Genomic DNA, 13,571 nt, shown 5'->3' on the forward strand with positions numbered 1-13,571 from the left:
GGCAGAGCAGAAAGAGGAAAGAACTGTGAGGAGCAGCTCATGGAATACTCAAAATTCTATGAGCTGCTGTTTTCACCAATTCTGGAAACACCCAACTTCAAGACTTCTTGATATATGAACTAAGAAATCTCCTTGTTATTAAAGAAAAAAAAAAAAGAAAACCCTTCCCCAGCAGAGACCACTTTTACTACAAACTTAAAATGTCTCTTCTTTATCCTCGGCCTCAACTATATGTTGCGGCATTGAATTAGCATTGCCAAACACCACAGCCACTTCTTACCCCTAGCCAGGGTGGGGCTTGAAGTCCTCACCAGGTAGGCAGCTGCATGTCTGATCATGGCAAGAGGTTCCTCTTGCTTCGTTTCCCTCATCCTTACATTCATACATGCTAACTCTCTCCCCCGACAATTTACCTGCTTTAGAAGATTTGTGTCAAATGAAGTTGCTTTTCCATTCCATCTAGCAAAAGACTGGGCTGAAGATAATTAACAGGTAACTACCCAGAAGATTCTGTTTTATCTCTAGCTCAAGCCACTTACTTCAAAGCTCACAACAGCTCAAGGAAAGAGAGTTATCTGGAGCAAAGACCATTCGTTTTAGGCTACAGAAATGTTGTCTAGGCTTTGGAAGCTGGACACTGAACAAAGACTGACCAGCTGCTTGCCTGGGAGGCAATAAGAGAAAGGAGGGCGATAGCAACAAAGTGAAAAGGAGGACAGTGGGCCTAGAAGAGAGAGAGGATAAGAGAAGAAATAATATCAGCTTAGCATCATAAAGGCAGAGTTGTTGGCTTTCAATACTTTTGAATTTTAAAAGAATACTGTACTGGAATGGGTTAACATCATCATCTTTAGCATCCTGGTAGCATTATTCAGTAGTTAATAAACAGACATTAAAACCTCTGCCTGGCTGGCTTTTGAAAAAGGAACCTGAGGGACCCCAAACTCAGCCACTCTTGTAGTTTCCGTCTCTGGTTCTTTTTTTTTTTTTTTTTCTTTTCTCTTTACTAGGTGTTAATATTCTTAACATGTGAGATACTCTGGTAAGTTAGGATGAAAAATATAGAGAAACCAATAAAAAAATGGATCAAGGGCATAAATATCCATTTCAAAAAAGGAAAAATCACCAATACAAATATGAAAAAAGTTACAATCAATAATTTAAAAATTGTCGATTAAAATATAATTTTTGCTTTTTAAGTTGACAAACATTTAAAAAATCACCAGCAATTTTCCATTTCCAGGGTGCACACTTTGTTATAAGGTGAGTAGGCTCTGGAAACCTCATGTACAGCATGGTGGCTATAGTTAATAGTAATGTATTGTATGCTTGAAATTTGCTAAGAGTATATCTTTTATTATTATTATTATTATTATTATACTTTAGGTTTTATGGTACATGTGCGCAATGTGCAGGTTAGTTACATATGTATACATGTGCCATGCTGGTGCGCTGCACCCACCAACTCGTCATCTAGCATTAGGTATATCTCCCAATGCTATCCCTCCCCACTCCCCCCACCCCACAACAGTCCCCGAAGTGTGATGTTCCCCTTCCTGTGTCCATGTGTTCTCATTGTTCAATTCCCACCTATGAGTGAGAATATGCGGTGTTTGGTGGCCAAGATGGCGGCCTTGGAGACTTTCTTCCGGTCATAGGCCAGACCGAGGGCGGCCATGCAATCAATGAAGAATGTGGTGAAGTTGATGTGCCAGCGGTACTCACTGGCAGCGCAGTCATAGGGAAAGGAGTGGTGGTAGTTGTGGAAGCCCTCACCCACAGCTCCAAGTGAAACCAGGATATTCTCCCGGGGGCTAATGTTCTTGTCATAAGGACGATATCCGAAGAGGTGGGCAGCACTGTTCACCAGCCGGGTGGCATTAAGCACCACAGCATATCGCAAGAAAGTGGCAACAAACACGCTGTTTTGAAAAGTTTCACCCCAGAAACACCAGGGCACAAGCGTGGGCAGGATGAAGCACATCAACAGCAAGCCGTGTTTGTAGTACCTCCTCTGGAACATCACCAGTTTCTCGGCTTCTAGGTCAGACAAGTCTAGCGTACTGCCCTTCTCTTTGACAGCTGGGTGTTTGCGCACAAGCAGCCGACCCACGTGAGAGAAGAAAAAGCCACGTCGGGAATTATGAGGATCAGTATGTGTTTCTGAAAACTTGTGGTGGGCACGGTGGTCGTGAGCCCATTCATAGACATCATTCTGGAATGCCATTGTGTTGGCAATGATCAGAAGGAGCCGCAGGGGCAGCCGAGCTTTGTAAGATCGGTGGCTCCACAGACGATGAGCTCCTGCTGTTATGCCCAGGGCACTGACAAAATAGTAGAATACCCCCCAAAGCCAGGTGTAGAACTTGCAGGTAGGAATCAAAGTGATCCTATACAGGGCGCCCAAGTGTAGCAGAGACATAAGGGTGATGTTTCTCCAGACATATTCAACCCTGGGGCTTGGGCCTTCCTTATCCTTGTAGGTGGGGTCATATATATCATCTTTTATATCAGGGCGAATGTCTTCTTCCAAGTAGAGGAGCGTCGTCTCCAACTTATCTCCTCCATTCTGCAGGACCCTGGAGGGAGGCGCTGTAATGGTGGTGGTGGTGGTATAGGAGCTAGAGATATCGTCCTGCAGCAAGTGGGCCGGCATCTTGGCTCTCAGATGCCGGGATCGCTTTCCAGGGGCTGAGGCTCCGAGCGGAGTTCGGGGACGCCGGAGGACTGCGATTTCGAAGCCCGCCGGTGCGCGCTGAGCCGCGGCGCCTTGCACGCTAGCTGGATGTCGGCGCTAGCCGCGGTGCGTGGAGGTCCCCGAGCCGGGAATTTAAAGGCTAGAGCTGGCAACGGGTGACCGTGTCCGGTATTTCCTCAGCCCCCTTTTATCGGCTGCCAAGCAGGGGCAAAGTGAGCGGAGTTGACTGGCGCGGGCGGTCCCGCGTGGCGGTGAGGGCGGGAGGGGGAGGAGACAGAGGCTGAGGCTCCTGGCGACCGCAGCAGGGCGTCGGGGATGCTGCCAACACCGACACCACACCACCCGGCCCCTGTTTGTTTGTTTTTTAAGACAGGGTCTCACTCTGTCACCCAGGCTGGAGTGCTGTGGTGCCGTCATGGCTCACTGCAGCCTCGATCTTCCCGGGCTCAGATGATCCTGCCGCCTCACCCTTCCAAGTAGCTGGAACTACAGGTGCATGCCACCACACTTGACTAATTTTAAAATTTTTTGCAGAGACGGGGTCTGGCTATGTTGCCCAACCTGATCTTGAACTCCTGGGCTTAAGTTATCCTCCTGCCTTAGCCTCCCAAAGTGCTGAGATAATAGGCATTAGCCACCATGCCCAGCCTCAAGTTTTCAATAGCTACCTGTGGCTAGCGGCTACTGCACTGGATGACACTAGTCTAGTCTAGGGCAGAATCCGTGATACATGGACATTACAGATGCAAACGTATGATTTCCCTCCACTTGTTGTTTTTGTTTTGTTTTGTTTTTTGTTTTTTTTTTTGAGACTGAGTCTCGCTCTGTCACCCAGGCTGGAGTGCAGTGGTGTGATCTCAGCTCACTGTAACCTCTGCCTCCCACGTTCAAGCAATTCTCCTGCCTCAGCCTCATGAGTAGCTGGAATTACAGGCACACGCCACCACACCCGGCTAATTTTTGTATTTTTAGTAGAGACAAGGTTCCACCATGTTGGCCAGGCTGGTCTCTTAACTCCTGGCCTCAAGTGATCCCCCTGCCTCGTCCTCCCAGAGTGCTGGGATTATAGGTGTGAACCACCGCGCTCGACCTCATCAATCTCTTAAAGAGAATCCAGCTTTATTACTGCCAGTACATGACCAAACTGCTTCTATATTTGCCCTGGGAGAAATGGGAAATACTGTTAATTCATGAATAAAAACTTTGCAGAAAATTAGCCAGGTTTAATTTTCAAAAACTTCCCTCTTTGTTTGGTATATACCAGCTACTGAAGACTACATATACTAGGGAAAGTTTAAAATTAGGAAATGCTGATTTCTCACATTATGAATTTCTAAATCCTGTGAAGAAAAGCTTAAAGAGCTTCTGAATATATAGAAGTTCCATTTAAGGACTAGGTCCTCCTTGTAGATGCATCAAAATATTACAAATTCCAAACTGAGACTTAATTCTTAAGTGTGTTTTACTTGTTCTAAAACAATCTGCCCACAAACATAAAACTATAAGTAATAAATTGTTATTTTCCTCCTGTGGGAATCTTTAGTGTGAAAAAGTATTCTATGAAAAGAATTTTTTAAAAAATAAATTATATAATAAAAAATATGTACAAAATGGGTTACAGAGGACAGATTTGTATACGCACAGATAAAGATATGGAAGGTAACACACAAAACTGTTAACAGGGCCAGGCATGGTGGCTCATGCCTGTAATTCCAACACTTTGGGAGGCCGAGGTGGGTGGATTGCTTGAGGCCAGGAGTTCGAGACCAGCTTAGCCAACATGGCAAAACCCTGTCTCTACAAAAAAATACAAACAAATAAAAAAATTAGCCAGGCATGGTGGCACATGCCTGTAGTCCCAGCTACTTGGGAGGCTGAGGCACAAGAATCTCTTGAAGCCAGGAGGTGGAGGTTGCAGTGAGCCAAGAACGTGCCACTGCATTCCAGCTTGGGCGACAGAGACCCTGTCCCCTCCCCCCTCCCAAAAAGTGTTCACAGTAGTTACTACTGAAAAATGCGATTTAAGATGAACAACGTAATTTTACGTTTTTAAAAATTCCCTACTAATTTGAATATTTTTATAATAAATATGTATAACTTAAGAAAAGTAAAAAAATATAAAGAGGTATCATATTCAGATAGAGTCTGAGTTTTCATTAAACTATTTAATACATGAGTTCAATATTTGTCTAAAAAAGCAATCTCTAAAATTATGCATCGTAAGGTTGGATGTGGTGGCTAATGCCTGTAATCCCAGCTCTTTGGGAGGCCAAGGCGGGCGGATCACTTGAGATCAGGAGTTTAAGACCAGCCTGGCCAACATGGTAAAACCCCATCTCTACTAAGAATGAAAAATTAGCCGGGCTTGGTGGCCCACACCTGTAATCCTAGCTATTCAGGAGGGTGAGGCAGGAGAATCGGTTGAACCCAGGAGGCGAAGGTTGCAGTGAGCCAAGATGGCACCACTGCACTCCAGCCTGGGCAACAGAGCAAGACTCTGTCTCAAAATAAATCAATAAATAAATGAAATTATGCATCATAAAAGTAACTTTAGGTGTATCAATTAAAATAAAGACTTCAGGCTGGGCACAGTGGCTCAGACCTGTAATCCCAGCACTTTGGGAGGCCAAGGCAGAAGGGTTGTGTGAGCTCAAGAGTTCAAGACTAGCCTGGGCAATATAGCGAGACCCTGTCCCTACAAAAAAAAATAAGCCTGGCATGGCACTTCCTGCCTGTAGTCCCAGCTACTCCGGAGGCTGAGGTGGGAGGATTGCTTGGGCCTGGTGCTCAAGGCTGCAGTGAGCCACGGTTGCATTGCTGCACCCCAACCTGGGCGACAGAGCAAGACCCTGTCTCCAAAAAAAAAAAAAGATTTCATAAACTTGCTGGTTAGACAGTATTAAAATTATTTTGTCAAGCTTTTAAATAACTACTCTCCATCAGTCTAGGAATTTAAAAAATCTTTGACTTTAACAGATTAAAACATAAAAAAAAGAAATATAAGCAATAAAAATATTAAATCAAAATAAAAAAAGAAAAAACAACAAAAAAAATCCAAGAGTGCTTCCAAGTTTAGCTTGCCTTCCACTCAGGTGGGAGAAAGTTCAAATATTGCTGATCCTCACAAAATATCAATAATTCGTATGTTTTCATAACTTACTCATTTTAATTCCTAACTCAGTGAGCAAGAATAGGAGTTCATTTCCATTAACTGACTATGATTATTTAGCAGTCTGCGGTGCTAGAGAAAACATGAAAATCTAAAGCATATATATATACAGTTTTTGAGACAGTGTCTTGCTATGTCACCCAGCTGGAGTTCAGTGGTGTGATCACAGCTTACTGCAGCCTCAGCCTCCCAGGCCCAAGCAGTCCTCCTGCCTCAGCCTCCCAAAGTGCTATGATTACAGGTGTGAGCCGCCATGCCTGGCCAAAAGCATATTTATTTAAAATACCACTGCTAGGCCAAGTACAGTGGCTCATGCCTATAATCCTAACACTTTGGGAGGCCGAGGAGGGAGGATCGCCTGAGCCCAGGAGTTCCAGACCAGCCTGGGCAACATGGGGAAATTCCATCTCTACAAAACAACAACAAAAAGCCATAAAAAACAAAAATTAGCCAGGCTTAATATAGAGATGATTTAAAAGTATTACAGGAGGGCTGGCCATAGTGGCTTATGCCTGTAATCCAGCCACTGGGGAGGCTGAGTGCAAGGATTCCTTGAGCCCAGGAATTTAGGACCAGCCAGGGCAACATAGCGAGACAGCTCCCTCATCCCCTAGAAATAAAAAACCTTACCTAGACATGGTGGCACACACACCTGTAGTCCTAACTACTTGGGAAGCTGAGGCAGAAGGATCCCTTGCACCCAGGAGTTCAAGGATGGTCCATGCACGCACTTCATCTGGGCCTGCAGTGAAATAGGCTGCTCCCTTCCTGCCTGACTGGAGGGGCTGGGGAGAATCCCAGCAGGGAGAAAGCAATCCCTTCACCCCAGTTGCCAAACAGAACCCCCCAACCCCTGGATTTTCCTTCTCCCTCCATCCCTGATGGTTCTGGCTTTCCCAAACTGCTTTTGATCTTCCGATTCCTCTTGGGTTGAAGCAGACCAGTATTTTTTTAACAACACCCCCACTCCCCACTTGTTCCTCCCCCTCCCCATGCTGCCAACTTCTTCTTCTTCTTCTTCTTCTTCTTCTTTTTTTTTTTTTTTTTTAGTAGAGACGGGGTTTCACTGTGTTGACCAGGCTGGTCTTTAACTCCTGACCTCAAGTGATCCACCTGCCTCGGCCTCCCAAAGTACTAGGATTACAGGCGTGAGCCACTGCAACCTTGGTGTGATGTTTTGATACATGTACTACATGAACTTTTTTCTTTTTTTTTTTTTTTTTTGAGACAGAGTCTCGCTCCATTGCCCAGGCTGGAGTGCAGTGGCGTGACCTTGGCTCACTGCAACCTCCACCTCCCAGGGTCAAGTGATTCTCATGCCTCAGCCTCCTGAGTATCTGAGATTACAGATGTGCCACCACGCCCAGCTAATTTTTTGTAGTTTTAGTAGAGACGGTGTTTCACCATGCTGGCCAGGCTGGTCTCAAACTCCCGGGCTTGTGCCACTGAGCCCAGCCACCATGCCCTGCCAGAAATATGATTGGTTTTTGTTTATTGATCTTGTACCCTACAACATTGGTGTACTTGTTTATTAGTTTTTATATAATTTTTTATTTTTGACACATAATAATTGCACTTACTTATGGGGTACAGTGTGATTTTTTTTTTCTTGAGATGGAGTCTCGCTCTGTCTCCCAGGCTGGAATGCAGTGGCGCCATCTCAGCTCACTGCAACCTCCGCCTCTTGGGTTCAAATGATTCTAGTGCCTTAGCCTCCCCAGTAGCTGGGATTACAGTTGTGTGCCACAACATCCAGCTAATTTTTGCATTTTTAGTAATGATGGAGTTTCACCATGTTGCCCAGGCTGGTCTCGAACTTCTGACCTCAGGTGATCCACCCACCTCACCCTCCAAAAGTGCTAGGATTACAGGCATAAGCCACCATGCCCAGCCTCAAGGCAATCCTATCAAAACCCCAGTTTTCTTTCTTGCAGAAATTGTCAAGCTGATCCTAAAATTCAGATTAAAATACAAGAGTTGGCCACGCATGGTGGCTTATGCCTGTAATCCCAACACTTTGGGAAGCTGAGGCGGGAGAATTGCTTGAGGCCAGGAATTTGGGACCAGACTGGGCAACATGGTGAGACTCTCTACCAAAAACTACTACAACAAAATTAGAGTGGTGTGGTGGCTTGTGCCTGTAATCCAACCTATCTGGGAGGCTGAGGTGGGAGGATTGCTTGAGCCCAGGAGGTAGAGGCTGCAGTGAACCATGTTCACACCTCTGCACTCCAGCCTGGGTATCACGGTGAGACCCTGTCTCTAAAAAATACAAAAACAACAAAAAAAAGGGAACCTAGAGCAACCACTGAAAAAAGTTGTTAAACAGTAAAAAAAAAAAAAAAAAAAAGAAGTACAATGAATATGCTAAGAAAAAAATAAAAAAAAAAAGGAGAGAAAAAATGAAGTCATATAAAATGGTCAGTTAAAACTACAAAAGGAAGAAAAACAGTGAAAGAAATACAAGGGACATAAAATAGCCAAAACAACCTTGAGAAAGAACAAAGTTGAAGGACTGGCACTTCCTGATTTCAAAACAGCACTGTATTAGTCCAGTTTCATACTGCTATAAATAACATTCTGAGACTAGGTAATTTATAAAGGAAAGAGGTTTAATTGACTCACAGTTCAGCATGTCTGGGGAGGCCTCAGGAAACTTACAATCAAGGTGAAGGGGAAGCAAGGCACCTTCTTCACAAGGCAGCAGGAAGAAGTGCCAAGAGAAAGGGGAAAGAGCCCCTTATAAAACAATCAGATCTTATGAGAACTCACTGTCATGAGAACAGCATGGGGAACTGCCTCCACGATTCAATTACCTCCACTGGTCTCTCCGTTGACACATGGGGATGATGGTGATTATGGGGATTACAATTCAACATAAGATTTGGGTGGGGACACAAAGCCTGACCATATCAAGCACAAAGCTACAGCAATCAAGACAGTGTGGTACTGGTATAAAAACATTCAACATTCATATAGATCAATGCAATAGAATTAGAGCCCAAAAATAAACCCTTATATTCATGGTCAACTGATTTTTGACAAAGATGCCGAGAAAATTCAGTGAGAAAGAGCCTTTCAATATATGGTGCTGGGACAAGTGAATTGCAAAAAAATTAATTTGGACTCCTATGTCACACCATACATAAAAATTAGCTCAAAATGTAAGAATTAAAACCGTACAACTTGTAGAAAAAATATATAAGTAAATTAAAAATTTTTATATATTTATGTATTTTTGGAGACAGGGTCCCACTCTGTCACCCCAGGCTGGAGTGCAGATGTGTGAACATGGTTCACTATAGCCTCTACCTCCTGGGCTCAAGCAATCCTCCCATTTCAGCCTCCTGAGTAGCTGGGACCACAGAAATATGCCACCATGTCTGGCTACTTTTTAATTTTTTTTTTTTTTGAGACGGGGTCTCACTATTTTTCCCAGGCTAATCTTTAACTCCTGGTCTCAAGTCTCAACCTCCCAAAAGTGCTGAGATTACAGGTGTGAACCACCATGACCCCCCAAAGTAAATTTTCTTGGGTTACAGAATGGTTTCTTAGACACAACATTAAAAGCACAAGCAACCAAAGAAATAAACAGATAAACTGGAATTCATGAAAACTGAAAATTTTAGTGCTTCAAAAAATACCATCAAGAAAGTCCAAGTACCCACAGATTGGGAGAAAATATTTGCAAATCATATATCTGATATGAGACTTATATTCAGAATATTCTAAAAAACTCTTACGACCCAATATTAAGATAAAACCCATAATTGTTTTTTTTAAAAATGCATCTGAAAAGACATTTTTCCAAAGAAGATATACAAATGGACAATGAGCACATGGAAAGATGCTCAATGTCATTAGCCATCAGAGAAATGCAAATCAAAATCAAAACGAGATACTACATCATTGCCGCTAGAATGGCTATAATCAAAAAGATAGATAACAAAGGTTAGAATGTGGAGAAATCGGCACTCTCATGCACTGCAACTGGGAATGCTAAATGGTGCAGCCACTTTGGAAAATAGTCTGGCAGTTCTTCAAAAGGTTATCATATGACCCAGCAACTTCATTCTTTGTACATATACTCATGAAAAATAAAAACATATATCCACATAAAAACTTGTACATAAATGTTAATAACAGCATTGTTCATAATAATCAACACAAGAACAACCTAAATGTCCATCATCTGGTGAATGATTAAACAAAATGTGGTATAACCATACGATGGAATATTATTTGACCATAAAAAGGAATGAAGTACTGATACATTCTGCAACATGAATAAACCTTGAAAGCATTAAGCTAAGTGAAAAAAGCTGGCTGGGCATGGCGGCTCATGCCTGTAATCCCAGCACTTTGGGAGGCCAAGGCAGGAGGATTGCTTGAGCCCAGGAGTTTGTTTTTTTGTATTTTTTTTTTCAAATATTTTGTTGAGTGCAGACATCTGGAGTACTGTAAAATATGCATTATCTTTCTTCTTTGGTTGTTGAGGTGTGTTAAATTTGAAGAAGATAATATCTCCATCTTCGACAATATAATTTCTGTCTTGTTGTCTGTACTTTCCAGCAGCCTTGACTGCATTTTCAGAACCTTTCCATTTAAAATCTTCGTATTTCATTACTTCAGCCATAATGAATCTCTTTTCAAAATTTGTATGAATCTTTCCTGCAGCCTGAGGATCCTTAGTCCCTTTCCAGATGCTCCATGCACACGCTTCATCTGGACCTGCAGTGAAAACGTATTCTAGTTGGAGTGCTGCAGACCCAGCCTTAATGATCTTTGGCAAAGCACTTTGAGTTGTGTTTGCTTCCAGTTACTTCGGTCTCTCCTCAGCACTCAATTCTTGCCAAGGCCCCACTAAAAGGAATGACAAAGGCACCTAGGTCATACTTGTCCACCCACTATTTAATTTATTTTTATTTTTATCAACCATTTGTTTTTCTTTCTTTTTTTTTTGAGACAGAGTCTCGCCCAGGCTGGAGGGCAGTGGCACAATCTCAGCTCACTGACACCTCTGCCTCCCAGGTTCAAGCAATTCTCCTGCCTTAGCCTCCCGAGTAGCTGGGATTACAGGCACACACCACCATGCCTGGCTAATTTTTGTATTTTTAGTACAGATGGGGTTTCACCATATTGGCCAGGCTGGTCTTGAACTCCTGACCTGGTGATCTGCCCACCTCGGCCTCCCAAAGAGGTTTTAATTTTTTATCTCCTCCTCTCACAGCCACCTTTTCTAGTTTATCTGTAATGGACCCAATCATTTCCTCCTCTTTAAGCTGAAGCTCTCCATGTATTATTTCTATATCTCCAATAAGATCTACCCTTCCTTCAACATGTGTCATCACCATCTTCAAAAGTACGTGTTAGTTGAAAGATGCCATCACAGGCATTAATATGAGATTAAAAAGAAAAAAAGCATTCCCCAGGCCCTGCCCATTGTGAGCGCCTTTCACAAGGCCAGCAGTATCCACTCTATTTAGAAAGGCAGGAATTTTGCTTGCTGGTTTGTGGTACTGGCAAAGAAAGTCAAACCTTTCATCTGGCACAGGTACTCTACTCTTATTAGGATCAATGGTGCCGAATGGGAAGTTTTCTGCTGAAGCCTGACTATTGGTTAGTACATCGAAGAAAGTAGATTTTCCAACATTTAGCAATCCACCAATACCAATTTTCAGTGAAGTTCCAAATCTTCCAATGATTGGGGGTGGTTTAATTCCATCACCTCCCTCTTTTCAGGGCATCGTGCTCCGCCTTGGCGATGACACAGGGTCCCAGCGGCTGCGAGAGGTCCTACTGGCAGCCAGAGGCGGGGAGGAAGGAGGAGAGAATGCAGGCCCGGCCCTCCGCCGGGCCCACGCACCTCGGCAGCGGTGGCCACGGCGGAACTGGAGGGCCGGGCCCCGAACGGCACCTCGAGCCCAGGAGTTTGAAACTAACCTGGGCAACATAGTGAGACCCTGTAGCTAAAAGAAAAGGAAAAAAAAAATAAGAATGCTTGTGATTTTTGCACATTGATTTTGTATCCTGAGACTTTGCTGAAGTTGGTTATCAGCTTAAGGAGATTTTGGGCTGAGACAATGGGGTTTTCTAGATATACTATCATGTCATCTGCAAACAGGGACAATTTGACTTCCTCTTTTCCTAATTGAATACCCTTGATTTCCTTCTCCTGCCTAATTGCCCTGGCCAGAACTTCCAACACTATGTTGAATAGAAGTGGTGAGAGAGGGCATCCCTGTCTTGTGCCAGTTTTCAAAGGGAATGCTTCCAGTTTTTGCCCATTCAGTATGATATTGGCTGTGGGTTTGTCATAAATAGCTCTTATTATTTTGAGATACGTCCCATCAATTCCTAATTTATTGAGAGTTTTTAGCATGAAGGGTTGTTGAATTTTGTCAAAGGCCTTTTCTGCATCTATTGAGATAATCATGTGGTTTTTGTCTTTCGTTCTGTTTATATGCTGGATTACATTTATTGATTTGCGTATATTGAACCAGCCTTGCATCCCAGGGATGAAGCCCACTTGATCATGGTGGATAAGCTTTTTGATGTGCTGCTGGATTCTGTTTGCCAGTATTTTATTGAGGATTTTTGCATCAATGTTCATCAAGGATATTGGTCTAAAATTCTCTTTTTTTGTTGTGTCTCTGCCAGGCTTTGGTATCAGGATGATGCTGGCCTCATAAAATGAGTTAGGGAGGATTCCCTCTTTTTCTATTGATTGGAATAGTTTCAGAAGGAATGGTACCAGCTCCTCCTTGTACCTCTGGTAGAATTCGGCTGTGAACCCATCTGGTCCTGGACTTTTTTTGGTTGGTAAGCTATTGATTATTGCCATAATTTCAGCTCCTGTTATTGGTCTATTCAGAGATTGAACTTCTTCTTGGTTTAGTCTTGGGAGGGTGTATGTGTTGAGGAATTTATCCATTTCTTCTAGATTTTCTAGTTTATTTGCATAGAGGTGTTTGTAATATTCTCTGATGGTAGTTTGTATTTCTGTGGGATCGGTGGTGATATCCCCTTTATCATTTTTTATTGCATCTATTTGATTCTTCTCTCTTTTTTTCTTTATTAATCTTGCTAGCGGTCTATCAATTTTGTTGATCCTTTCAAAAAACCAGCTCCTGGATTCATTTATTTTTTGAAGGGTTTTTTGTGTCTCTATTTCCTTCAGTACTGCTCTGATTTTAGTTATTTCTTGCCTTCTGCTAGCTTTTGAATGTGTTTGCTCTTGCTTTTCTAGTTCTTTGAATTGTGATGTTAGGGTGTCAATTTTGGATCTTTCCTGCTTTCTCTTGTGGGCAATTAGTGCTATAAATTTCCCTCTACACACTGCTTTGAATGCATCCCAGAGATTCTGGTATGTTGTGTCTTGGTTCTCGTTGGTTTCAAAGAACATCTTTATTTCTGCCTTCATTTCGTTATGTACCCAGTAGTCATTCAGGAGCAGGTTGTTCAGTTTCCACGTAGTTGAGCGGTTTTGAGTGAGATTCTTAATCCTGAGTTCTAGCTTGATTGCACTGTGATCTGAGAGACAGTTTGTTACAATTTCTGTTCTTTTACATTTATTGAGGAGAGCTTTACTTCCAAGTATATGGTCAATTTTGGAATAGGTGTGGTGTGGTGCTGAAAAAAATGTATATTCTGTTGATTTGGGGTGGAGAGTTCACAAGCATTCTTATACATCAATAACAGACA

The 13,571-nt window shown here is 42.9% G+C and overlaps 1 protein-coding gene and 1 pseudogene across 1 annotated transcript; both read right to left on the reverse strand.

Moving 5' to 3' along the window:
* Positions 1-282: 282 nt before the first annotated feature.
* LOC103889577 (stearoyl-CoA desaturase-like) lies at positions 283-2,949 on the reverse strand. Its single transcript, XM_054536319.2, has 2 exons — positions 1,609-2,949; positions 283-413 (listed from the first exon to the last, which is right to left on the reverse strand). Exons 1-2 carry the CDS (start codon positions 2,654-2,656, stop codon positions 283-285), a joined length of 1,179 nt encoding a protein of 392 aa, XP_054392294.2. The 5' UTR covers positions 2,657-2,949.
* On the reverse strand, positions 2,665-11,614 carry LOC100443407 (obg-like ATPase 1; annotated as a pseudogene).
* Between the last annotated feature and the right edge of the window lie 1,957 nt (positions 11,615-13,571).

The sequence above is a fragment of the Pongo abelii genome, chromosome 19 (genome assembly GCF_028885655.2).
Source record: "Pongo abelii isolate AG06213 chromosome 19, NHGRI_mPonAbe1-v2.0_pri, whole genome shotgun sequence".
NCBI classification, from domain to species: Eukaryota; Metazoa; Chordata; class Mammalia; order Primates; family Hominidae; genus Pongo; species Pongo abelii.